This window comes from Sciurus carolinensis, chromosome 11, assembly GCF_902686445.1.
Source record: "Sciurus carolinensis chromosome 11, mSciCar1.2, whole genome shotgun sequence".
Taxonomy (NCBI): Eukaryota; Metazoa; Chordata; class Mammalia; order Rodentia; family Sciuridae; genus Sciurus; species Sciurus carolinensis.
Window position 1 is genome coordinate 77761888 of NC_062223.1, and position 25067 is coordinate 77786954.

General features: G+C 45.1%; 2 protein-coding genes and 2 non-coding genes across 4 annotated transcripts; 3 read left to right on the forward strand and 1 right to left on the reverse strand.

Annotated features, from left to right (window-relative positions):
- Positions 1–942: 942 nt before the first annotated feature.
- On the forward strand, positions 943–7452 carry Rps3 (ribosomal protein S3). Its single transcript, XM_047519376.1, is given in 9 exon segments — positions 943–1056; positions 2271–2401; positions 3355–3448; positions 3996–4043; positions 4045–4091; positions 5880–6067; positions 6521–6619; positions 6622–6716; positions 7384–7452. Coding segments are annotated over 8 exon segments (729 nt in total). The 5' UTR covers positions 943–1026; the 3' UTR covers positions 6714–6716; positions 7384–7452.
- Positions 1837–1982, forward strand: LOC124960806 (small nucleolar RNA SNORD15). The gene has a single exon (XR_007104131.1). It is a non-coding gene; the product is annotated as a small nucleolar RNA SNORD15 (small nucleolar RNA).
- LOC124960805 (small nucleolar RNA SNORD15) lies at positions 6273–6417 on the forward strand. Its single transcript, XR_007104130.1, has one exon. It is a non-coding gene; the product is annotated as a small nucleolar RNA SNORD15 (small nucleolar RNA).
- Positions 7453–16579: 9127 nt separating the features above from the next.
- Positions 16580–23892, reverse strand: Klhl35 (kelch like family member 35). The gene is given in 10 exon segments (XM_047518601.1): positions 16580–16815; positions 16818–16851; positions 17761–17786; positions 17789–17867; positions 17869–17948; positions 19392–19584; positions 20829–20947; positions 21689–21873; positions 22891–23483; positions 23485–23892. Coding segments are annotated over 10 exon segments (1755 nt in total). The 5' UTR covers positions 23779–23892; the 3' UTR covers positions 16580–16663.
- Positions 23893–25067: the final 1175 nt, after the last annotated feature.

Consider the following 25067-nt stretch of genomic DNA (forward strand, 5'->3'; position numbering starts at 1 on the left):
ATTCAAGATATAGCAGTCCCCACCTATCTATCTTTGGTTCATTCACTTTTTTTCCTCTCATTGGACTGGCTCTCACAGAACTGTTAAGTCTATGATAATAGGACAGGTCACTTTGCATCAGAGTTGTTTTAGTGCTGGAATTAAATACTCAAATGGCTTCTAAACCCAGAAAATAAGTGAGTGAAGTTTCCAGAGACTTTGCTCAAGTGAAGTGCGTGAATAGTTCAGTGGCGCACTGAAATGTTATTTTTCCATCTCACAGGGTCAGGGGTGCTTACCACTTGAGCTACATCTCCAGTCCTTTTTATTTTTTGACACAGGATTTTGCTAAATTGCTGAGGTTGGCCTTGAACCTGCAATCCCAGTCTCCCAAATCCCTGGATTAGAGGAGTGCGCCACCGCACCATGCTGAACATTTTCATAATAAATTGAAACGGCCTTGTTTCTTTAGCTGAAAAAGAATGAGCAGGCGAAACACTACTCCGTCCGACTTCTGATACAAAATCAGAACTTTTGACTTTCATGAAAGTGAAGTAGGGGTATGTGAGTTAATAATATTAAAAGTCACAGAAAGTCCCTAGGGCATTTAATAAATGTTAAGTATTATTATTATTATCATTTAGAATAGAAGAAATGGACGTAGATTGGAAGAGATGGGGGGGGGTGCCTGAAAAATTTCATTGAGAGCTTTCAGCAGACGTTCATTAGTGTAAGCCAGAATGTGTAGGGACCAGGGTTCCACGCTGATCACGTTCTGTCGTTTTGTGAGTTTGTACCTGTAATGTCCACCTCTACGCCACACGTAGCTCGTTTTTTGAACCGTGAAAACCAGACTGCAAACCTCAGGGCTCCGTTACGCTTCCCCTCTTACGCCTTCTCTACCGGAAACTGCATTTCCGTGAGCGCCCACAGACATCGACGTCGCGCAGTGTAGACGTCGCGCAGCTTTTCATCGTCGCTCCGCGCCCTTTATACTCACTTCCGCCCGCCGGCCTCTTCCTTCCTTTCGGGGCTTGCGGCGGCAAGATGGCGGTGCAGATTTCTAAGAAGAGGAAGGTGAGCCTTTGGGGCCGAGCACGGGACGCCCTGGCGACGCACAGCCCAGAGTTTCTCGAGAGACCCACAGCTCGGTGCCTTGTTCCAGGAAGCGGCTATGGCCGCCTTGCGTTCCCGTGGGCCGTGGATGGCGGTGGATTGAGGGCGAGGCCCGCGGCGGCCGAGCACAGTGTGGCGGGGAAGATAAATTCCACCAGTTGCCGACCTAGATGAGCACTGGGCGCCCCACCTGCCTGGGAGAAGGAACTTGTGAGCATTTCTTGGTCGACAAAATTAGTAAACATGTAGCATTTAGAGGACGTGAGCCGTCACGTCTCATCCCATGGCTTTGGAAAGGGGAAACGGCAGTGTATTTTCGTTTCCTTTTTAAGTATCTGCATGTAGCCTTCTTACCCCAAAGGCCTTAGTTGGAGAAGCTACTGACAGTTGCTTGCTCACCCCGTCTGGAGATTTTCGGGTTTAATTTTTTGTCATTCCATGGTGCAGAGCTGTAAAAGTCATTAGCTTTGAAAATAGTCGGTTTGTGTTTGTAGATCTTAGAATTAAGTCCTCTATGCTCCTGAGTAGAATTTGCTAGATGAGTTAATTAGTACGTTAAGACAAGCTAATCATGGTCGGGCTTTTTGCAACCAAGTTGTGTCGCCAATGAGACTACTATCTTCAGTCCACACTGCTACTTGTAAAAGTTATGCTGGTGTCCCTGCTGTGCTGAATGAATTGTATATGTGTCACGTTAGAACAGTTTTTAATTTTACCTGTATAAATACAAATTTTTAAGCCCTTCGATGAAGAGATGATGACGAGTCTGACGTGGTTTGTCTTTGTCCATGTGGCCCTACTCTGTGCTACGTTCTGTTGCACAGTTTAAAGGACCCTGGTAAAAGAAACCTAACTAAAGATGATCCAGAGGCATTTGTCTGAGAAGGGTTACTGTATTCCTGTTGGAATAAGAGTATTGGGATGATTAACGGGGGGGGGGGGGGGGGGGGGTGGCGGGTACCTGTAATCCCAGCAAAAAGTAGTGGGATGTGGCTCAGTGGTTAAGCTGCTCTGGGTTCAGTCCCTGGCGGGCACACTCACAAACAGTATTAGGATGATTGATGGATTGTTTGTTGGAGGTATTGCATTTTAATGAGTGATTTGTTGACTGATAAACTAGACCAGGGGAAGTAAGCCTGCACTTGTGTCCTAATTTAAAAAATTTTTTTTGTTAGTTTGTTGCTGATGGAATCTTCAAAGCTGAATTAAATGAGTTTCTCACTCGGGAGCTGGCTGAAGATGGTTACTCTGGAGTTGAGGTCCGAGTTACACCAACCAGGACAGAAATCATTATCTTAGCCACCAGGTGAAAACTCACTTGATTGGTCTTTACCTATAATTGTTGTATATACTAAGGTGACTTATTCTGTATAAACTTTTTTTTTTTTTTTTTTTTTTTTTTTTTTTTTTTTGCGGTACTGGGGATTGAACTCAGGGTCTTGTGCTTGCAAGGCAAGCACTCTACCAGCTGAGCTATCTCTCCAACCCCTGTATAAACTTTTGAAACAACTAGTGAATCTGACCTTTGTGAATGTTTTTTCCCCCTTCAATACTGGAGATGGAACCCAGGGGTGCTCTACCACAGAGCTACATCCCCATCTCTTGTTATTTTTTGAGAGGGGTCTCACTATGGTGTACAGGATAGCCTTGAACTTAGGATCATCCAGGGTAGCTGGGATTACAGCTATGCGCCACTGCTCCTGGCTAACCAGTGGTCCTTTACTGACATCTCATGCTGAGAGTCGGGAGAATGCTGGACAGGGGCTTTCTACCCTCCCATAACTCTGAACCAGGTGGGATGGACAGAGAGGACTAGTTCACTGCTAGCGAACTGGGAAGGCACTGTTTTTCCTCCACTTGGCTGCAGCCTGGATGCAAATAGTTTTTAAAGCTGAATTTTAAAATTTCCAACTTAGTTCTTATTATTTGAAATTTATACTTGATAAGCTGGGCACAGTGGCACATGCCTGTAATCTTAGCAGCTTGGAAGACTGAGTCACATAGGATCACAAGTTCAGGGCCAGCCTAGGCAACTTAACTTAGCAAGACCCTCAGCAACTTAGTGAAAGCCTGTCTTTAAAAAGATAGAACACCCCTGGGTTCAATTCCCAGTACCACTAGAAGAAAAAGCTTTATATATGGCAAATGAATGAAATTTTGCTACCATGCAAGATTTAAAGCTACATCTAGAATTTTGTAAGATTTGAAGTTAGATAGAGGATTTTGTGAGAATTAGGAGTTATCACCTTTTTCCTTTAGGACACAAAATGTTCTTGGTGAGAAGGGGCGACGGATCCGAGAATTGACTGCAGTAGTTCAGAAGAGATTTGGCTTCCCCGAGGGCAGTGTAGAGGTGAGTGGTCCTGGTTTATGCCAGAGATTATTGTGAACTTGGAAATGACTCTTCAGAATGGTACTTTTAAAAACCCTCAATGTTCCACAAAGATTTGAGAGTAGAATCCTTGGAGGGAGAGGGGAAAAAAAAAAACAAAACCTCATTGTAACTTGGAATCTATTCATGATCAGTTGAGTATTACAAATAGATTGGTGTTTTGTTCAAGTTCTCCATAAGCAGTGGACTTAATTTTATAGATCTGTTCAGCAAATTTCTGGTGGTTAAAAGAATTTTTACATGCAACTTGGGTATAGAAAAGATAACCTAGGATAGACTGGCATCCCTCTTGATATTCCTGGTGTGACTTAAGGTGAGCCAGCAGTGTGAGGCCAATGAGAAATGTGTTAGCATGTACGTATGTTACTGTGTACCATGTGTGGGTATAGAAGTGCTTCAGTTCTAAGGGATATCACAGTGATATATGTGATGGTGTAGGAAAAGATGATTGTGCTGGCTTGCAGTGAAAACAGTGAAGGTAACAGCATGTGTTTTGCTTTCTTCAAAGCTTTATGCTGAAAAGGTGGCCACAAGAGGTCTGTGTGCCATTGCCCAAGGCAGAGTCACTGCGATACACAACTCCTAGGAGGGCTGCTGTGCGGAGGTAAGTATCCTGAAATTGATGGTCATGCACTTTTTGTGTGGATCAGAATATAGTATTTGCCCATTTTGTTCATTTAACAAATGAAACTCTCATAAGTGATAGGATTATCTAGCCTCTGAGAGTCATGGGAAAAGATACTGTTAATAATTGCCATCGCTGAACTGGTAGACTGACAAGATGGTAAAGAAGCAAAGGCCATAAAGGGTGGTCAGTGCTCTAATGGAGAAGTAATCTGAGTGCTTTGGGGAGAATAGAAAAAGACCTGTAAGTCCCCACTAAGGAATAATTCAGCATATTAACTAGGCTGATGTTTCTAGAGTTAATAGATGTGCTTTGGCACTTGTAGGATACCTCGATTCAAGTCATGCAGATCCACTAACGAATTCACCCTTATGTGGGCTCTGAAGATGAGAACGTAAAATCTAGACACTTAATCTCTATAAACTATAGAACAGTGAGGAGTGATAAAGGTGTAAAAGGCATGAGGGAATGGGTTGACAAACTCTTTGTGTAGTATGACCGTTTTGTAGAGCATCTTGCCCTTGGTATTTGGAATTTAGACTGTACTTGACTATGGAGCCTGGAAGAGGGGGTATTATTCCACCCAGGAATGACATGAATGTTCTGCTTCAGGAATATTGGCCTGGTGGGGTTGGGTAGTTTAGGTAAGGACATATGGAAAAGACACCCGATTGAGTGCCAGTTGTGCTGCTTATTAACAATGTTTCTGAAGTTTTGTTCCTGAGTTGACATACTATCATCACCTGAGAACTTAGGAATAAAAAACTGGGTTTCCATCTAGTACCCATTGAGTGGAAAACTGCAGGGGTGTGGCCCAGCTCTCTGTCTAAATGAGCCTTCCACGTGATTTTTGCAGACACAACATACAGTTGACTTGGAAGTTCTGTGACCTAAGCAAGTTACTGTTTCTCTGACCCTTGGTTCTCCTTTACATGAGGGTCATTATGCCAGTTGTCCTTCGTTGTAAGGACTGAATGACCTTAGTTATGAGGATTGAGTGAGATTGAGAAAGGACCTGGAGGTGGTTAATAATCCACTAGGTATCTCACAGGGTATAAAGTAATGGATGAGACCAAAAGGTTGAATATTTCGGTAAACCATAGAGGACCCTAAGTAACTGAGAGTGGGTTTGTGTGTTTTCTTGGGTCAGTGGGGTACTGGGGATTAAACTCAGGGTTGCTTTACCACTGAGTTACTTCCCCAGCTTTTTAATTTTTATTTTGAGACAGTATTGCTAAATTGTCTAGAACTTCATTAAGTTGCTGAAATTGGCCTCAAGCTTGGGATCCTCCTACCTCAGCCTCCTGAGTCTCTGGATTACAGGCATGTGCTAGTGTGCCTGGCTATACTTGTGGAGTTTAAAGTGTGGTTCTTCAGTTGCGTGTGAGAACTACCTAGGGAACACTTTTGAGATACCTATCCCTGAGCTTTGCCACTGCAGATTGCCATTGTAATTAGTCTGGAGAAGAGCCTAGGCATCAGTGTTCGATAGTAAAGCCATCTGAGGTAATATGCAACCAGTGTTGGAAATCACTGTGTTGCTTGGAGCTTGACATCAATTCCCTGAGAAAAATTACCCTAAGATTAGTTAGGAGAGGAATAGAAGAGAATTGGTATTTCTTGTGCCAGACTGTGGTCTGATTTGCTTTTCATTAAAGCATCATTGGAAATACAAAGCCCGAGTCTGTCTGTCTTTTTAACTTGGTGGAGTGGGTAGGTATATTTTGTCTTTGTTAATAACAGGTGCATCTCTTTGTTTTTCCAAAGGGCCTGTTATGGTGTGCTGCGGTTCATCATGGAGAGTGGAGCCAAGGGCTGTGAGGTTGTGGTGTCTGGGAAACTCCGAGGACAGAGAGCTAAATCCATGAAGTTTGTGGATGGCCTGATGATTCACAGTGGGGACCCTGTTAACTACTATGTTGACACTGCTGTGCGCCACGTGCTGCTTAGACAGGGTAAGCAGCTGGGGATGTGTAGGGTAAAGGGCATAAGCAGATGTGGTTTTACATGGACACCTCAGTGTTTGTGGGTTTTGTCTTGGTAATAGCTGGGCATTTTTATACTCCTTGTGTTATTGATTAGCTTTGTAGGATGTAAAAATTGTATTGTTGAGATCATCAAATCGATAGTTGGTTTGTCTTTCTTTGTCTTCTCTGCACCCTTCAGTGATGATATGATGACGAGTCAGAAAGGTCACATCCTGCTCTTGGTCCTTGTCAATACCATGTTCTGTGGTGCTGCACAGGGTTCCTTTTGCAAAGGTGTCCTGTTCATTGATTGATTTAGAGGCATTTGTCTGAGAAGGGGCCAGATCTAATGGTGCTTGAGAAAACTCTCTTCTGTCCTATTGTATGTGGTGGGGGGGGTGCTGGTAAAACACCATCTAGGTCCTATCTGATGTCCTCTAGGTGTGCTGGGCATTAAAGTGAAGATCATGCTGCCCTGGGATCCAAGTGGTAAGATCGGCCCTAAGAAGCCTCTGCCTGACCATGTGAGCATCGTGGAACCAAAGATGAGATCCTGCCCACCACCCCCATCTCAGAACAGAAGGGTGGGAAGCCAGAGCCGCCTGCCATGCCCCAGCCAGTACCTACAGCATAACAGGTAAGTCTACAAGGTCCTTCCTATTCCTTTGTGTGTGTGCGTGTATACTGGTATCACTGTGGTAATAAGCGCTTGGTGAATAAAATTGGATTCCATTTGCTTTACATGGGAAACTACAAATTGGAATCTGGGGCCCATTTAATTCACAGTTCTATTGGGGTGACTTAGTCTAAGATCCTACTTTTACTATTGTGTTTGAAATTATTTTCCTTTAATGCTCTTCTTACTTCCTCAAGATTTTCAGGGCACTCGTTAGTGATTAGCTCTTTTGTCCTTAAGCAGCTCCCTAACAACAAGCCTATGCATCTGAGAGTTTTTGTTTGTTTCTTGATGCTCTCTTCTATTTTTATTTTTTATTTTTTGGTACTGAGAATTGAACCCAGGGCAGCTTTACCACTGAGCCACATCCCCAACCCTTTTTTAATCGTTGTTTTGAGACGGGGTCTAAGTTGATTAGGGCTTCTGTGAGTTGCTGAGACTGGCCTAGAACTTGCGATCCCCCTGCCTCAGCCTCCTGAGTCACTGGGGTTATAGGTGTGTACCACCATGCCTTTGCTGTATTATTAATCAATGTGAACTTGAAGTGGGAGTGGGTACCATTTGGTAAGTGAAGGAACTTGATACTTGGATGAAGTGTCACTTACTATTGTGCTCTGTTTGGTTTCAGGGTCTCCTTGGCAGCTGTATCTGGAGTCTGGATATTGCTCTTTAAAGACATTTAATAAATCTTGTACAAGACATAAGGCCTGACTAGACTTTCTGTCCAGTGTTCAAGCTGAGTTATGTTGGCCTGTGGAACATTACTTATCCTTTGCGGTTTAAGCCATATTTGCAGTATTTGCAAGGGCTGGGACTGAAGGAATCAAGCAGAGCTCACCAGAGAAATATTCTGTGGGATGGTGAAGACTGGCAGCTGGCAGGGCAGCATCTTGATTAATTATCCTGTAGTTAAGGATTAGGTTTAGAAGAATTTGGTTTGGATGGTGGGAATGAGCCTAGAGCTTTGCACGTGCTAGGCATGCACTCAGCTACTGAGCTATGAGGGTTAAGATTATTTTTTCCTGATGTATAAGGAAATCCATATTGCACATAAATACATGTTTTTATGTCATACTGTGCTAAGTGTGTGTGTGTTCATTTGAATTGTCAGCATCTCTATCGTGTAAAGAGGATTTGACTGCTTGAGCTTAAAGCTTAGAAGTGAATTGCTTAAGCAGTGTAAAACTGTCATTAGAAACCACATCCTAAGTCCTGTGCAGTTAGTTTTTGTACCCTGGAATACTATTAAAAACACCTAAATTGTCTACAGTTTTATCTGTTATGATACTGTTTAGGAATATTTGCTACCAGTGTCTGTTTTGTAAGAAATTGGATGATTTTGTTTGTTCAAGTGAAACTGGTGAGGGTAAAGTTGGCTTGAAAAATCCCACAAGACTGATAAAACATTTTGATTGGTCATAGAGGACTTCCCCTTCCTAATGACAGCTGTTATAGGAATGGGAGGCCAAGTCAGGTGACGTGGCAGGTGGAAATGCTCCCTGGGTGGTGATAAATAGCCTGGTTCCATAGACCACCTCATACATGCTGTTTGATTATTGGGTTGTGTTAACTAAATGAAGTCACACCAGGACACTACATTGTGTACTACCTTGCCTGTGGTAAAGACTTAATATCTCATTGAATTAAATAATGTTGACAGCACACCTATATCCATGTTCCCCATTAACTTGTATTGTGACAAGTGCAGCATAAAAACTCGTGACCATTTGGGAGAACCTTTAATGCCTACACAGTATGTCTGTAGGGAATTGGTTCCAGGACCCCCAAAGTCCTCTTTGACTCAAGTCTCAATAAGTGGCATGATATTCATATATAATCAAAGCTCATCATCCTATATGCTTTGAATCATCTGGATTGGTTATGCCTTAAAAATAACTCCATGCTTGTTCAGTGTAGACATAATCTGTTTCTATTAATTCATCTGTAGTTTGTTGAACATAAAACCCATGGATAGCAAGGACAGTCTGTACTGACTTCTGAATTCTTTAATCACTGGCATAGCTAAAGTGTTAGTGAACTATTTATTGACCTTGGGGTGAGTTTACTTTGTAATACCTTAGTCTAGAAACTAAAGTGTGAATGAACAAAAAACGGGCTAGCATTCTCCCAGGAATGAGCCCTTTTTCAAAGTGATGAAAGGTTTCTGGGAAAGTCAGAGCGAGATGTAAAGACTGCCCATTGGGCTTAATCAGTAACAGCATGTGTAAGAAGGTTGTGTGTGCCTATTCCCAGATCTCACAGGCAGTTCTTATATACAAATTCTAGTATGTCTCTGAGAAAGCAATTAGGAAAAAATTAAATGTTCACAGTTGTATAAACTGCTTGGATAGTTACCCCATGGCTCTTACCTTCCAGCAGAACTGGGAAAGTGATTTTATTTATCCCTTGTGGCTACAACTACTGGCGTTTTGCAAATTTTGCTAAAAAATGGAGTTTTATTTATTTTGGGTGGTGCTGGGGGTCAAATCCAGGTCCTTGAGTATGCTTATTAGGGCTTTACCACTGAGCCATACCCCAAGCCCAGATGTTTTCACTAAGGTAAGCTACTTTATTCTTGTTATTTCTGAGTGTGTGCTGGTATAGTTGAGACAGGATTATTTGTAATGAAATGTGTTAAAACTAATTAGAGTATTCACAGAGAACTGGGTGCTGGCAACAGGCTAAGATAGTTTTTTCATCTGAGACCTTAGCATTAAGTACACAGTGGTATATGTAGGTGATAAATTATTTTCCTAATGAATTTTCTACAAACCTCATCAATCCACTTAAAATTGTTTATGTCTGTGAGACAAGTAAACTTCCCAGCAGGTGATAAGCTGTAACAAGACTGCTGTTAAGTGGCAGCTTGGAGAAGAAACAAATTTGCTGAACTTGCACATAGGGAAAACTTCAGGTTATTGTTTGTATAACACAGTGCCTTTGTTCCCATAGTAGGCAAGGTATTGATATCGGACAACCAAAATTTGGTTGTAAAATTGTCCTTGAATCCACTGGTGATAATGTGGCAATATGAAGACAAGTGCTGAAGCCTACTGTGGTCTTTCCACCAAAGGTTACGCTCAGGCTCTTAGGATTCTTGTAGCTGGTGACAGATTGTAGAACTTGCTTGGCTGATCAGCTTGCCCATAAGCAAGGAGTGCACACCTGGAAGTATGAGAACTTAGAGAAATACCCAGAGGGCAAATGAGGGTTGGGGACCAAAATAGCTCCATCAGTGTTTAGAACCAAGAGAAGCACAGCAAATGCAGTGAGGACAGTTAGGGAAAGGGTTTTGAAGTGGGGAGTCCTACTCCCAGACAACACGGGCTTGCAAACTGTCATTATCACAAAGGCTGTTGAAGCACACGGTGCAGTGTGATATTTGTGGAGCCTCTCTGCAATTATATCTCAAAGGGGAGGTTCAAGAAGTTTCAGCCACAGACCCCAGCTTACCACCTCCTGGCAGCCAGTCCTTTGTATTCTAACTGGGGAACTGGGCAAAGAACAAGGATATCATAGTTGTGCCTGGGGGTGTGCCTTTCCATGTAGAATACTTGGCCGAGAGGTGATGGGAGAGGTTGATCCTTGCAGTCAGACACCTGAGTTCAGTGTTCACACCAGCACTGATTGAGAAGGTGACATTGGACTTTTCTGATCTTTAATAGTTTTCTCATGGGGCTATTGTGGGAATTAAAGGAGATCTAAATATATTTCTGGAGATATAAATAAGAGCAACAGTTAAGAGCCTCAGTGTTCAAGCCAGTCTGAATTCAATACCAGTCCACAACTTTTTATATGAGCAGGGCACATCAGTTATATCTCTGCCTCCTTCAGGTTGTCTGCATGTAGGGTTCTTAGCACACTGCCTGACTCAGCAAGCACTCATTAAGTGCTTGCTGTTATTAACTAGTTTTCCCATGAACAGTGAAGGGGTTAGAGACACCACACATGGATTAAAAATCCCAGTATAACTTTTGATTCCCTAAAGGCTTTATAAAGCCATAACTGATAACATAAACAATAAACACATGCTTTGAATGCTTTACTGCAGTAAAGCAATTTACTGGAGAGATCAGCCATTCATTCAAGAATGGTTAGCACCACAGGGCATTTTAAGTGGGGTGATAATTGAGCTCACTACAAGAGCAACAGGGCATGACTATGAAATTATTACAGTAGCACAGTATAAACTAGTTAAATTTTATGCAGTGCAGTTATATAATACTACATCTTTTGGACTTTGGTTTTTGTGTGTGTGCTGGGAACTGAACCTAGGAACACAAAACCATTGAACCACATCCCTAGCCTTTTTATTATTTTTTTAAATCTATTTTAAATAGGGTCTTGTTATGTTACTTAGGGCCTTATTAACTTACTGAGGATGGCCTTGAATTCATGATCTTCCTGCCTCAGCCTCAAGAGTTCCTGGAATTTACAATGTATGCCACCACACCTGACTAAATATTGCATTTTATACCATGTATAGTTTCTAAGTTTTTATAAATTTTAACTTTGTAATAGACAAATGTATTTATATAAATGATAAATATACTACATGTGTTTTATGTATTCATGACATACCTATCAATTTTTTTCAATATTTGTAGGCTACACAGTTCATCTGCAAGCTTTTTCAAGTTGTCACAAATCTAAAAAAAAAAAAAAAAAATTCTTGAATACGTGGGCCTATGTAGCTCAAACCTGTGTTGTTCAAAGGTCACAGGTGGGTGGGTATTGATATCCGATTTTACAAGTGGGAAATTTTGCCTTGTTGCATGCCTTGACCCAGTAGCTATCTAATGGACTTCTGAGCTCTGGTGTTAACTATTTACAACTGCACCTGTTATATTTCAGAGTAGGGCTGCCAACACCAGAGTATAAAAACATTTAGGTGCCATTGAGACTCAACATTTTCAACCTCAAAGGTTATTTTTCTTACTATTTTGTCTGTCAACTTATTCTCTTTGTTATTAATCAGAGCTACATTTATAGGGGCTGGGTTGTGGCTCAGTGGTAGAATGCTTGCCTAGCATGTGTGAGGCACTGGGTTCCATTCTTAGTACCACATATAAATAAAAAAGGCCTATCAACAACAACAACAAGAAGAGTAAAGCACCTAACATAGCCTATAATTATCAAATTAAAAAAAACTACATTTATAACATAAGCAGCCTGACCATGGTGAGGAAATAAGTTATATGCTGTAAACATCTCATTTAATCTGCCCAACATCCCTATAACAGATTCTATTACTAACCTTAGTTGACAATTTAACTCATGCAGTATATCTTAGAATGGCGGTTTCTCTAAGGCATTGAAAAATATTTAGGATATCTCAAAATCCTCACTTCTGATTTGGGAATAAGTAACATGAAATCTTAGGTTAGGAATGACTTATCAACAGCCCCAGACAGGCCCAGGTGCAGCTGGGCCTTTGTCCACTGAGCAGGAAATACACTATGGTAGTTGATCCCACTCTCCCTGGTGGGCCATCCACTGTCCTAAGCAACCTGCTCCTCAGCCCTTTGTGTGGTGAACCAGAGGAGCTAGACCCTTTGAATCCAAAATTGCCTAGAGGGGACAGAGCTCCCCTGCCTTTTGATTAAGGATGTTTTCCTTTTAAAAAGGAGGGGAAGGGAGAGAATAGGTACAATAATAGACCTGCTTTCTTGCTTGTGTGGGTCCAAAGGACATGGATCACTGTTCTCTGATTTTTTCCCTCAACAAACCAGGAAAAATAGGTCATCATTGTTCACTCTTATGATGCCAATGGGACACTTCTTTATGTTTTAAGTCAATTGCAGAATGATTTAATAAGATGATAGTGAACAATAATTATAAGATTTAACATATTCAATTATTCAAAAGTATTCAAATCTTAGCATACTAAGTGGAAAACCATTGGACCTTTCAAGTGAATGCATTTTATGGTATGTCAAATATATTTCCTTAAGGCTCATTCATAAATATATATCTATGTGAAATACATGCATGCACATGTGAATTGAAACAGTAATTTCACATATTCCTTGACTAGAGGTATATATGCCCCAAATGAACACTCCCTTAATGCAATAAAGTACTCTTCATCTGCCATGCATGAAGCTGGAACATATTCATCTTGTAACTACTGATTTCAGATTTCAGATACAGCTCTACTAGGTTCAAGTTTAATCCTTGATTCCATTGTTTGTGTTTACACTTACACTGTATGACTTCTGTATGACTGTTTCTCGTGGGTGGTAGCTTCTACTTCTGTATGATATTGAAAATCTTGATGGCTCATAGTTTTCTTGAGAGGGTAGCATTTTCTTGATTCCCCAATTATAAAATGTGTTTTAGACTTAAGATCAATTATAATGATCAATCTATGGTGCAAAGCACATGCCGATAATTGCTGCAAGTTGGGACGTTGAGGCAGGAGGATTGTTAAATTGGAGGCCAGCCTCAACAACTTAGCAAGACTGTTGTTCAAAATATAAAATAAAAAGTGTTGGGATTGAAGCTTAATGGTAGACCACCCCTTCCATCCCCAGTACTAAAAAAAAAAGTTTCTATCCCATTTGTTCCTCCAGTCACCTTGTGCACACTGCTTTTAGCTCTTCTCTACTATGAACTGTACCTAGTAAATATGGTGCTTAGTAACTAAAGATGAACGAATATTGTTACACACCTTTTTAGCAAAACAGGATGGTCCAGGTTTTTGTCACAAATGAAGTAATCTTCCTATTATGATTTAATGGATGAAAATACCATTTTTTTGTGTGTTTGGAAATAATCTCATTCATCAACAACTCTTTGAGTTTGAGAAAATGGATTTTGCTTATGTGCATATTTCACCACCATTCTGGAGTGCTGCTCTGTGTCTGCATTCATTTTCTGATTTATATGAAATGTCCTCTCAATTTTCTTTTGTCATGAGTAGAAAATAAGAATCCTAAATTATCGATTGATGTTTCTGGACTTCTAAAAGATAACACAATACTTTGGAAAACACGATAGGGAAACTGAAGGATTATAGGACAGTGATGATTTTTTTTTTCAATATTGCATCTTCCTTCTAGGTAATACCATCAATCTTCCATTATTATCTTAGTCTTGTCTAGCATAGTTTGGATTAAACAGTATGAAATAATTTTTAGGATGATGAAGTAGCAGTCTTTCATGGTATAGGAAAGATTTTCAAGATCTTGACATGTTTTAATATTTATACAATCCAATGAATTCATATGGTAATTACAAGATAAATTGAGTTTCATTTTATTTTTTAACATACAAGTTTTGTCATTGTTCTTTAATAGGCCACTAAGAATAACAATCATAAAATATCACCTTATTATAAATTACCAGCAGAACTGGTCAAAAAATTCAATAGTTAGGTTTGGACCTGGGAGTTTATAGTATATTACAAATGAAGCCTCTGTTCTCAGTTGGGGAGAGCATGTTAAACCAGCATGGCTGCTGGGTGTGGTGGCACATGCCTGCAATCCCAGCTATTCCCAGTTATTTGAAAAGCTGAGGCAGGAAGATTGCAAATTTGAGGCCAGCCTGGGCATTTAGCAAGACCCTGTCTCCAAAAAATGGGATGGGGATGTAGCTCAGTAGCAGAGCACCCTGGGTTCAATCTCTAGTTCTGCAAAAACAAAACAAACCAAAAACTGCATGGCTAAGTGTCTGTGGTCAAGCTTTTTGCGGTGGTTTCCTAGAGAATGGTAACGGACCCTCCTATTCAGGAGTCAGCCTGGGGTAAAAGGGCAGGGAATCGGAGCCAAGGAGATTCTCCATATGGTCTCTCCAGCTAACCAGTAAGTCCTAGGAGATTAGAAACACACGGTGTGTCCCTTTTTTTATATTCTGGTGAGCCTCCCTCATCAAAGGCTTAAACAATATCTGCCCTCATCCAGTTGGAGGCTCCTAAGAGCAGACAGTATCCTATCAGACCAGATTTCTCATGGTGGTAGCTTCTACTTCTGTATGACTGTGGTGTTTAACAAGACTGTTGCATTAGCGGAGCTTGGGGAGGCAGCATGGAGAGAGCAGCCTTTGGAGAAGGCAGGGCCAGGTTTTTGAATCATCAATCTGCCACTGTTTACTATCTGATCTTCTTAGGCAAGTCACTCACAATTGTTTTTTGTGGTGCTGGGGACCTAACCAAGGCCTTGTGCATGCTAGGCAAGTGCTGTAACCACTGGGCTACCCTCCACCCACTGATAATTCTGTTGCCTCATTTTGTGAGGGTGGAAGCAGACCATAATAGTGCCTACCTCACAGGTATAAGATACTAAGTCAGGAAATTTGAATGAGTGTATCAGTAAGGGCCTCTTCCAGGCCCTGAGGGATAGTGGTGAAGCTCACAGCAGAGACCTTAAGGGCCTCCTCTGGGTGCGTCTGGGAATTAGAGATGTCACATAAAAAGTTCAGGTCATATGTTAGGGGATAAAAGAGGGGCAACAGATAAGAAAGGAGCACAAGAAGAGAGTGGGCAACTCTGGGGTGAGGGTATCAGTGGGCCCAGGCACACAAAACATTGGCATGAGCACACAAATGGTTAGCATGCAGGAAATGGGCACTTTGCTGGCACACAGAAAGTATCAGCAAAGGTAAAGATGTCCTTATCCTTGAACGAGTTTGCCCTGTATGTGTGCCTTTCTTTTTCCCGGGTAGGAAGCACTTCTTAGTTTTAGGAACTACTCTTAGTTTTGTTCTGAGTGTTTACTCATGGGGTGGGCTAGGCAGGATCAGTGGGACTGGGCTTCATTCTCCTCCCCCTGCGCCATTATCAGCTGTGTCCAGATGGTCACAGGCTCCCCTAATCTGGGATAATCGGTGGGTTGGAGCCCAGCTGGGACTGGGCCTTTGTGTCTGGCATGATGGGCTGCACCAGCTGGAAGACTGCAGACAGGCCCTGGGGCTTTGGAAGATGGGGAGGGCAGTGGGACTGACCCTGTTCTGGAGGGAGATGTGGAAAGAACAGGATGATAACTCCTCTTCAGAAAGCAATCTGAGTATAAATAAGGGGGCTCTTGCAGATGGGCTGGCCAGGGCCTCCAGCCTTGGACTTAGCCTCAAAATTTGCCTGGTGTGTTTTGTTCACTCTCCTCTAAAGGCACCCCCCACTTACCCAGCAGTTTTGTCACTGCCCCTAGAACCTTAGGCCATACCAGATGTTATAATGATATCAGGGACTTGTGCCTACATGAGTTGGGGATCTGGCAGGTCTAGATGCATAGCCATGGTGGCTGGTGTCTAGGCCTAGGCTCTGGTGCCCTTCACCCTTCAGGAAATGTTTCATACTTTTAGAAAATGCTCACAATGCTGTTTTGAAGGTAAATGAGGTAATGAGTGTTTTATGGCTGAACAGGTGTCCCTCTAAAATTCTTAATGGAACCTAACACCCAATGTGATGATGTTGCAAGGTGGGCCTTTGGGGAACTGATGCAGTCACTTGGGACTAGTGCCTTTGTGAAGGGAGCTGCCTTGCCTGCCCACTTCCATTAGGCGAGGACACAGCAAGAAAGTGCCACCTGTGATGCAGAGCCCTCACCAAACACTGAGTCTGCTAGTGCCTTCATCTGAACTTCCCAGCCTCCAGAACCGTGAAAACCAAATTTCTATTGTTTATAAGTTACTTAGTCTACGGTTATTTTGACACAGCAGCCTGAATAGACTAAGGTGGTGTAAAAGTGCTTTGTAAACAATAAAAGCAGGGAGCAGATATTCAGGATTGCTTCTCCAGGCCAAGGAGGCTCAAGCTGGAATACACACCCAACCTTTGAATGAGGTTTTATTTTTATAACAAAAGGGGGCAATAAGTTAAGGGGCCATTGACATTAGAGGTTCCAGGAGGGGAAAGTGGTGTGTTTGAGTTCTCCCTGCCTGTCTCCTGGCTCAGGCAGTCCCAGTCTCAATCACCTGCCCAGGCTCTGGACAATAGTAACACAGCCATGGGAGCTGGTACAGCGCTGCAGGGATGGCTGGGCCTCCACCAGCCCACTGCTGGGGTCAAAGGTGAAGCCCCTATCAGTGCTTTTCCCCATGATCATCCTGCCCGCGAGGATGGGATCTTCCATCACCACACAGTCACGCCACAGCTCTCCTGGGTAGACAAACAGAGAGAGAGAGTCAACTAAGGGGTCCAATCTGGCTGGGGCTCCCTGCTGCAACCCTAGCTGGCCAGACCAGATATAGAACCTTTCCCTACAGACATAGGGAGGCAGAAGTGGATGGACCTGAGTTCATGCTGTGGCTTGACACTTCTTAAAAGAATGGCATAATCAGGTCATCTGCTCTGGGCCCTTAGGTTTCCTCATCTGCAAGGGGTGAAGAATACTAGTACTTTCTTCATAGGGTACTCTTCAACAGTAAATGGGGATAGGTATTTAAAGCATTTTAAATTGTACATAGTGCCCTGGTCTTAGCTAGAAGGCAAAGGCAATATTGCCCTGGAATATAGTAAATACACAAAAATCACAGCACCATCACCACCTAAGAAGTCAGAAGTCTCCTGGTTCTTAGGAATGCTGGAGGTCAGGATTGGCAGGGACCATGAGTCCAGCCACACCTCTAATGGTTTCTGGAGTCTCTGGAAGGGGACAGAAGGTCCAGGAGACAAGGAACTATAGGTGCCAGAGTAGAGGACCTGGACCTCCTGTTTGTGAATTACTGGAGCAAGTGAACTTAGCAGATCCCTTCCCCAGTCCCCATTGCCACAGCATGCTGTTAGCTGGTTGCTTTGGGTTAGAAGAACACTGCAGGGTCATTTAGACGAACCCTCCATTCAAAGATTCAGCACTTGGAGTTCTAGGCTCTGCCATCTTATGTCCTTATCAGTGGCCTTGAGCCAACCTCTCTAAGGCCAGCTGCCTCATCTGTGAAAGCAAGGTTGATTATTACTTGGGAGGACAGAGCTAGAGAACCATGTACCATGAAGACCCACCACTTCCAAGATCCACTTTCCTGAACGGACCATGGATTGCTAGGGCCATGTTAGGGATCCTCCACTTACCACAGGGCTGGGGAGGACAGCAGCCTCCCCCAGACATCTGTGCCAGGGTCATAGGTGAAGATTTTGCTCAGGAGGCCTCCCACCACATAGATGGTATCCTCAAGGGAGGACAGCCTCAAGACACCGCTGCGAGAAGGGTGCTGGTGACCGCAGGCTCCACTGGTCCTCCTTGGGGTCAAAGCACTGTACTGAGGGGCAGGACAGCAGTGGTGGTGAAGTCTTACCTCCAGGTGCCTCACTGCCCACATCCTGCCTCCTCTCTCCCAGGGACACTCAGCACACTACCATCGATGTCAGCCAGACCTGGGTTAGTGTCTGGGCTAGTGTCCCTGCCCTCAGGCGCTCTCAGTGTTCTGTTGTCTGTGTTCTGTCCCCAATCCCTGGATGTTCTTTGTCATAAGCTCCTCATCTTTCAAGGTGGCAGCTCAAATGTCACCCCACTCCTAAAGCCCTTCTGGGTGTTTCTCCCCTCCCACACACAGGAACAGTTTCTGATGGAGGAGAAATTAGTCCCTATGAGATTAATCATTTGAGCCATATCAAGCTGGGAGACGTTCATGTCCTAGGAGGTGGAGGTACTGTATGCATACCCCCTCTCCCCCACCAGATGTGTCCCTGGTTATATACATGTCAACACACTTTCTTGGTGCTCTGAGGTGATGGCTATGTTCCAGCTAATGCAGCCTGCTGCTACAGCTGTCTACAGGACTTTCAGGGCCCACAGGTGTTTATGATACCCTGCATCCTTCCCGAGGGTGCACACCTGTAGCTGGCTGCCTATTTACTGTTCCTCTGTTTCCTCAATTGTACCCTTGGAGGACTCCCAGAATAGCCTTTAACAGATCAGTGCTGCACAAGAAGGTGTGGAATGGCACCAACTCTGTGATGTCCCCCATTCAGCTCCAGGAAGGTTTGCTGGAGGAATGGGGACAGGGGACTAAGGAGGGGTGGGGGATCCTAATGTGGGAAAAATTTGGGTCCCAGGACCACAGGTTTGTGAGGCTATCAGGGGAGGGAGGGAGCTGCCATGAAGAAGATTAGTTTTTATTCACAAAAGCCTAAATGCAACAATAGATTAGTAGACTATAGTTCATCCACCCAGTGGGATGTTAGACACTGAAATGATAGCCATGAATAAGCATGTGGAAAGTGCTTGTACTTAAAAATGAAACTAGAAAGCAGAATGCAAAGTTTTACAGTAAGAACATAAAACTAATAAAGAAAAGCAAAAGTCAATTTGTGGAAGCCTGGAAAGCTATACCAAAATATTTACAGTACTTATCCTTAGGTGGTGGAACTGTGAGTGACTTTTCCTTCTAGATTTCCAAAAATGAGTGTATTTTTTTTTTTTAATGGAGAAAAAACTTCAAGTCTACCCCTGCCTGCACTTAATTTTTAAATCTATGAGACCCACATGGATGGTATCATCCTGAATACTGGAGTCGAGGTATGCTGCTGACCCTCTGACATTGGGGTCATTTCTCTGAACTCACTGCCTTGCCTGAAATCTGAGGATGACTCCTGGGTTGCTCACCTGACTAAGTGAGAAAATGAACGAGCGCACACAAGCACTGTGCCGGTGATTCCCTGTAACTTCTAATGTCCCTTCTTAACAATCCCTAGACCTGAACCCACCTTGTCAGTATTGACACCATCCTGCCCTGCGCCTCCGATCACGTACAGTCGACCAGCACAGGCCGCCACCCCCGCAGAGCTCACGGCCTCTGGCAGGGGCGCGGCGGCAGTCCAGATGTTGAAGAAGGGGTCGTAGCGTTCCACGCTGCGCAGGCGCCGAAGGCCGTCGAAGCCACCTACCGCGAACAGCTGTGGGTGAGAACACCAGCGGTGCCTAGAGTCAAGGCCATAGGCGACTCATAGGCTTCAGTCTGAGTGGGCCACTATCCCCAACCCAGCTTCCGAATTAGCCCAGGGTAATCTTGGCGCAACCACCACCTGGGCGGCCTCCACCCAGTTAGGGAACTTAGCTGAGGTTCTTCCTCTCCTTAACCTGGAATAATGAGGTTTGTCTCTAAAATGAATTCTGAATGCAGATTAGATCTACAAATACCTGATGCTTACTAATAACAACTAGTAGTTTATTAAGGGTTTACCACCTTGACTTTGAATTGATTCTAAAAAGCACTTCGTTATCTTTTTTTTTTGGACTGGGGATTGAAACCAGGGATACTTAACCATCAAGCCACATCCCCAGCCCTTTCTTATATATTATTTAGAGACAGGGTCTCCTGAGTTGCTTAGGGCCTCGCTACATTGCTGATACTGGCTTTGAACTCCTGATCCTCCTGACTCAGCCTCCTGAGCTGCTGGGATTACAGGCGTGCACCACTGGGCGCAGCATTTCTTTTTTTGAATTCAGGATGTAGTTTACAAAGATAATTGGCAGGATTTTTTCTCTTTCTTTCTTCTCTCTTTCTCTCTCTCTCTCTCCGCCCACCCTTCCTCCTCCCTCTCTCCTTCTAGGGAATTGAACCCAGGGACACTTTTATCACTGAGCTACATCCCTAGTCTTAAAAAAAAAGTTGTGGTTGAATGATAGAGCGCTTGCCTCTTACATCTTGTGAGGCACTGGGTTTGATCCTTAGCAACACACAAAAAGAATTAAAAGGTATCGTGTCCATCTACAGCTAAATATATATATATATATATATATATATATATATATATAATATATTTATTATAATTTGAGACAGGGTCTCACTAAGGTGTTGAGGATCTCCCTAAATTGCTGAGACTGGCCTAAACTTGCATCCCCAGTTGCAGGATTATAGGCATGCACCACCAACACCCAACTAGAATATTTTGTCTTAAGTGGAAGAGTCAGGTTTCACGGGATTATGTGATCTCACAGCCCACTCCCTTGACCACTAGGATGCATTATTACAGCAGTGGCGATTATTAGCATTAGTATTATGATATCTTAGGTGAGTCCCTTTCCTTTCTTGAACCTCAGATCCCTTCTTACTTGGAGAGGTTCTTAGAGAGCCTTTTCCCAGATGGTCCATATCTGTGTCTTGGGTCCCAGGGCAATAATCACATTGTATGCCTACCTGACCCTGCACGGCTGCCATCTTGTGCCTCCACCTCCCCTTGTGCAGCGAGGCTACTTTGATCCAGGTGTGCAGATGGGAGCTAAACATCCACACATCATGGCTGTTGATGTGGCCCCCTAGGGAAAAATAAGCAACTGTTGCTTCCAGGCTCTCTTGCTATCCCCAGCACCCCCAAAGAGCCAGAAACACGGACTCCCCCAGATCCAAAGGAAGGGTTAAGGACAGTAGAAAGGACATCCCCTGAGCTGATATAAGACTGTCTTTGATCCCAGACACTGTTTTCAATGAGTGAAGAGATCTTTAGTTAGGGCTCTTAAGGGACAGAATAAAGAACCAGCTTATCTTCACTGGATGTGGGGAGGGGGCGGTGGTGGTGCTTTGTACTCAGGGAAGTAAAGGTGGGGTTGGGGACTCTACTATAGGTAAGAATGGGTGAGCCTCAGGAATGTGCTTGGGGCCAGGGGAAAGCAGAGCCATCTGCAAGGGGATGGGGGAGGGGTAGAGGGTAAGCCAGTAAACCTACATGACTTCTGCTTTCACCTTCATGATTTTATTTCTATTCTCAACCCTCCATGAGATGTAGGAATTATGATACCTAGTTTCCATATAGCAAACTCATGAGACTTGGAGTCCAGGAATGACCGCTGAAGACCACATGCTTCCGGTTCCCAAGCCAACCATCAGTGCTGCCACCCGAGTGTGTGTCTCTGCTGGACTACATACCACTTCTGCCAATATCTGTAGGTTATCACGCAAAGTCCCGCCCCCGTGTCCCGACTAGAGGGAAACATAAAGGGACGGGGTGCGGAAAGCTATGAGCCAATCCTATGGGGCTCCTGCTGCGGCCCCGCCCTCACCAGAAACGTAGACATCATTGCGAAGAGCACAAGCCGCAAACTCTGAGCGCATGTAGCCAGGCAGGCTGGGCAGTGGGGTCCAGCGCTGGCTCTCTGGGTGGTATGCATCGGTGAAAGGTAGCTTCAGGAGACCCTTGCGGTCACAACCACCAATGACCACGATCACTTCAGCCAGGTCCATGAATCTGGTGTGGGGATAAACCCAAAGCCTGTTGACCTGCAATCTTCACCCTCTCACTGACCACACTACACAATCCTGCTGCCCTTCCATGCCTTTCTACCCATCTCTCCAGGGCTCCACTGAATTCCTTCACTGCCAACTTTCCTTCTGGTTACCGATGGGGAAAAGGTCACTAATTTTATTCTAATAGGTCACTAATTTTGTTCACTTCTGAGTTACAGAAAAACGAATCTTTAAAACTTTCCCCATAAAAATCACCTCGTTTAATCATGACTGATAGTAGGTAGGGATTACTACCCCCTTTTACAGAGGAAACAGGATCACAGGCTATGGCTTGCTCAGTCATGTTCCATTTTGTCTGACATGAATCTTTCCTCTTCACACTTTTCTGACCTCCATTCCCAAAGCCATTCCTTAATTCCTTTGAACAGGACTGCTCACCCTCTCAGCAAAGCAATCTTCCCGCTCCCCCTTCAGGCTTCTGACCTCACCAGATTTTCCAAACCCTTAAATCAGCGGTTTCCTTATTCTTTTGACAGCGAGAATTTTCTCTGCCCAAGGCCCTGGGCTTACTGTTAGAGGTTCAGTGGTAAAAGTGTCATCCCTTCTGTCCCTGGGGGTGACAGACCTTCTTGGACTACTCCACCCATAATCTGGTCTGGCATTCGGGGGCTGGAATTATTCCCATGTCCCTGCCCACTTATATCCATTACTAGACTCTGGGCTTCTAAAGGACAAAGGGTGTTTCCACTCACGCACTTCAGGACCTACACAGAGTAAGCACTCGAGTTATAGATGACCTGCAAAAGAATGTGTTCTAGGACGGATCCCTGTGCCTCCACTGCTCTGTCATCTCTTGGGAGGGCAGTATTCTGGGCACTGGGGCTATAAAATTGAACGAATGACTGAATTTCATTCAAGACGCACGACTAAGTGAATTAAGGGATGGTGAAGGAATGAGTGGGTACTTGAAGAACACGGAAGTAGCGAAGGATGGGAGGCAAGGAAGCGGCAGCTGTACCTCCGCGGCCGGGCCCGCAGCGCGCCGGCCTCTCGGCCCAGGATGAAGCAGGCGCGGGCCTCGAGCAGCAGCGGACGGCACTCGCCGCAGGCCTGCAGCAGCTCATCAGCCTCCACCTTCTCCAGGAAGTAGGCGGGCGCCAGCAGCGGGAGACGCACGTGCTCCAGCAGGCGCCTCAGCTGCCCGCGGCGGGCCGGCGCGTCGTGGCGCACCCAGCGCATGGCCGCCTCGAACACCGCCTCTTCGCGCGCCACGCCCAGCGCGGGGTCCGCCAGCAGCGCCGCCACTTCGTCGGGCGCCAGCTCCAGGAAGTCAGCGTGGCGTGCCACCTCGGAGAAGGCCTGGCGCAGCACGCGGCCGCAGCGCTCCGCCAGAGAGGCGAGCGAGAAAGCGGCGGCTACTCGGCGAAGCGCCAAGCTGTTGTTGGCACGCAGGCGGCCCTCGAGGAAGCGAGCGCAGACCTCGCGCAGGCCCACCACGCCCAGCCGCTCCGCCAGCGCCAGCACTGCGGCCGCCTCGTCCTCGGCGCGCAGCCGCACGCCCGCGCCATAGACGTAGTCAAGCACCACCGCGAGTGCCGCGGCCGCCGCCCCTCCTGTCGGGCCCGGTGCCCGGCTCCTCAGGTCCCATCTGTACCACAGGCACCACAGCTAGGCAGCGCTCTGGCCGACCGGCTCCGAACAGGCTGCGAAAGTAGGCGCTGCCCGCGCTGAGCGTGGCACGGTGACAGGGGAAGTCGCGCCCACCAGCGCGCAGAACCACGTCGGTGAGGGTGCCGCTCCGCCGATACGCGTTGAGGGTCTGCAGGACTCGCTGCGCGTGGCAGGATGCCGCGCAGGGCGCCTCGCAGCCCCTCTCCGAACCCTCCGGCCCGGGGGCCTCCCGCATCCTGCAGGGTAGAGAACACAGTGTCAGGAAATTTTCTTGGCTGGCCGGGCTTAGGGACAGGAGGCGGTACTCTGGGCACAGACCGGCCACTTATTCCTTCGTTCGCTCACTGATTTACTCATGCACGCACAAACGTAACGTGTGCTTGGATTCATTCAGCCGCTCTTCACCCACGCTCCTTATGGCTATAATCTAGCCCCTACCCTTTCCGTACCATCTCCTCCCAGTCACCCACTTCAGCCTTTTTGCCCTTTTCTCTTGAGGCTCACTAAGCTTTTTTTCTGTCAGTCTCCGCAGGAGGCAGATGGCAGACTCTCAAATAGGGTAATTTGAGAAGAGTCCAATAAAGGACGGTTTACAAAAACCTAAGCAGTATTAAGGGACTCCAACAGGGATAGAGCAGTGCCACGTGGCTATTAACAGTAGGGAGTCTTTATCACCAAGGTCTGAAGGAGGGAGGGTTACAGGAACCTGGTCAAAGTATCTGTATAGGGACAGTTCCATGACAGGAGCTATAGTGTTTGATTAAGGGATTCAGGCTCTCTTAGGGACCCCAGTGCGCACGTGTGTATGTGCGCACAGTTGCGCAATAGCTATCTCGATTTCTCCAGTTTGTCTGCTGCAGCTCTCCCTTAGGTACTTCCCTTTGACCAAACCCTGATTATATTTATTTAATATCTGCCACACCCTCACAGCACAGCATCATGCTATAGTAGGTGCTTAGGTCTGTTCAATGTCCAGTGAATCTATTGAAACAAGTATTTATTGGGAGACTTTTCTGTGCCAAGCAGTGAGAAAAATAATATTGCCCCTGCCTTTCCAGAGGTCACAATTTGGCAGAGGTCCGCTAGGGGAAATATGGAGAATCAAGGGAGCTCACAGAAGGGGCAGTAAACTCAATTGGAGGGGAGTCGGGGAAAGGGTTCCTGAGGAGGTCCTTAAAATGGAGAAAGCTGGGTAGAATTAGTGATGCCAAGGGAGTAAAGGGAGGATGTCTACTGTTGTGGGGGAGTGGAGAGAACCTGGCTCTAAGAGTAGAATGGGGTTCAAATCTTCCTTCTGGCACTGTGGCCTGAACTGGGTAAGTTATGTCACCCAGAGGGAACCTACCCTTCAGAGGTTTGCTGCAAGGATCAAGGGGGGGGGTGTTTGGAAGAGCTGCACTCCACAGACTGAAGAGCTGTTCCACACTGGTTAGGGTTTGGATCTTATTAGCATACAGCCTCTGCTTGCACCCCTCCAGGGACAGGGAACTCTCCTTTATGTGGCAACTTATTCCTGGGGAGTTC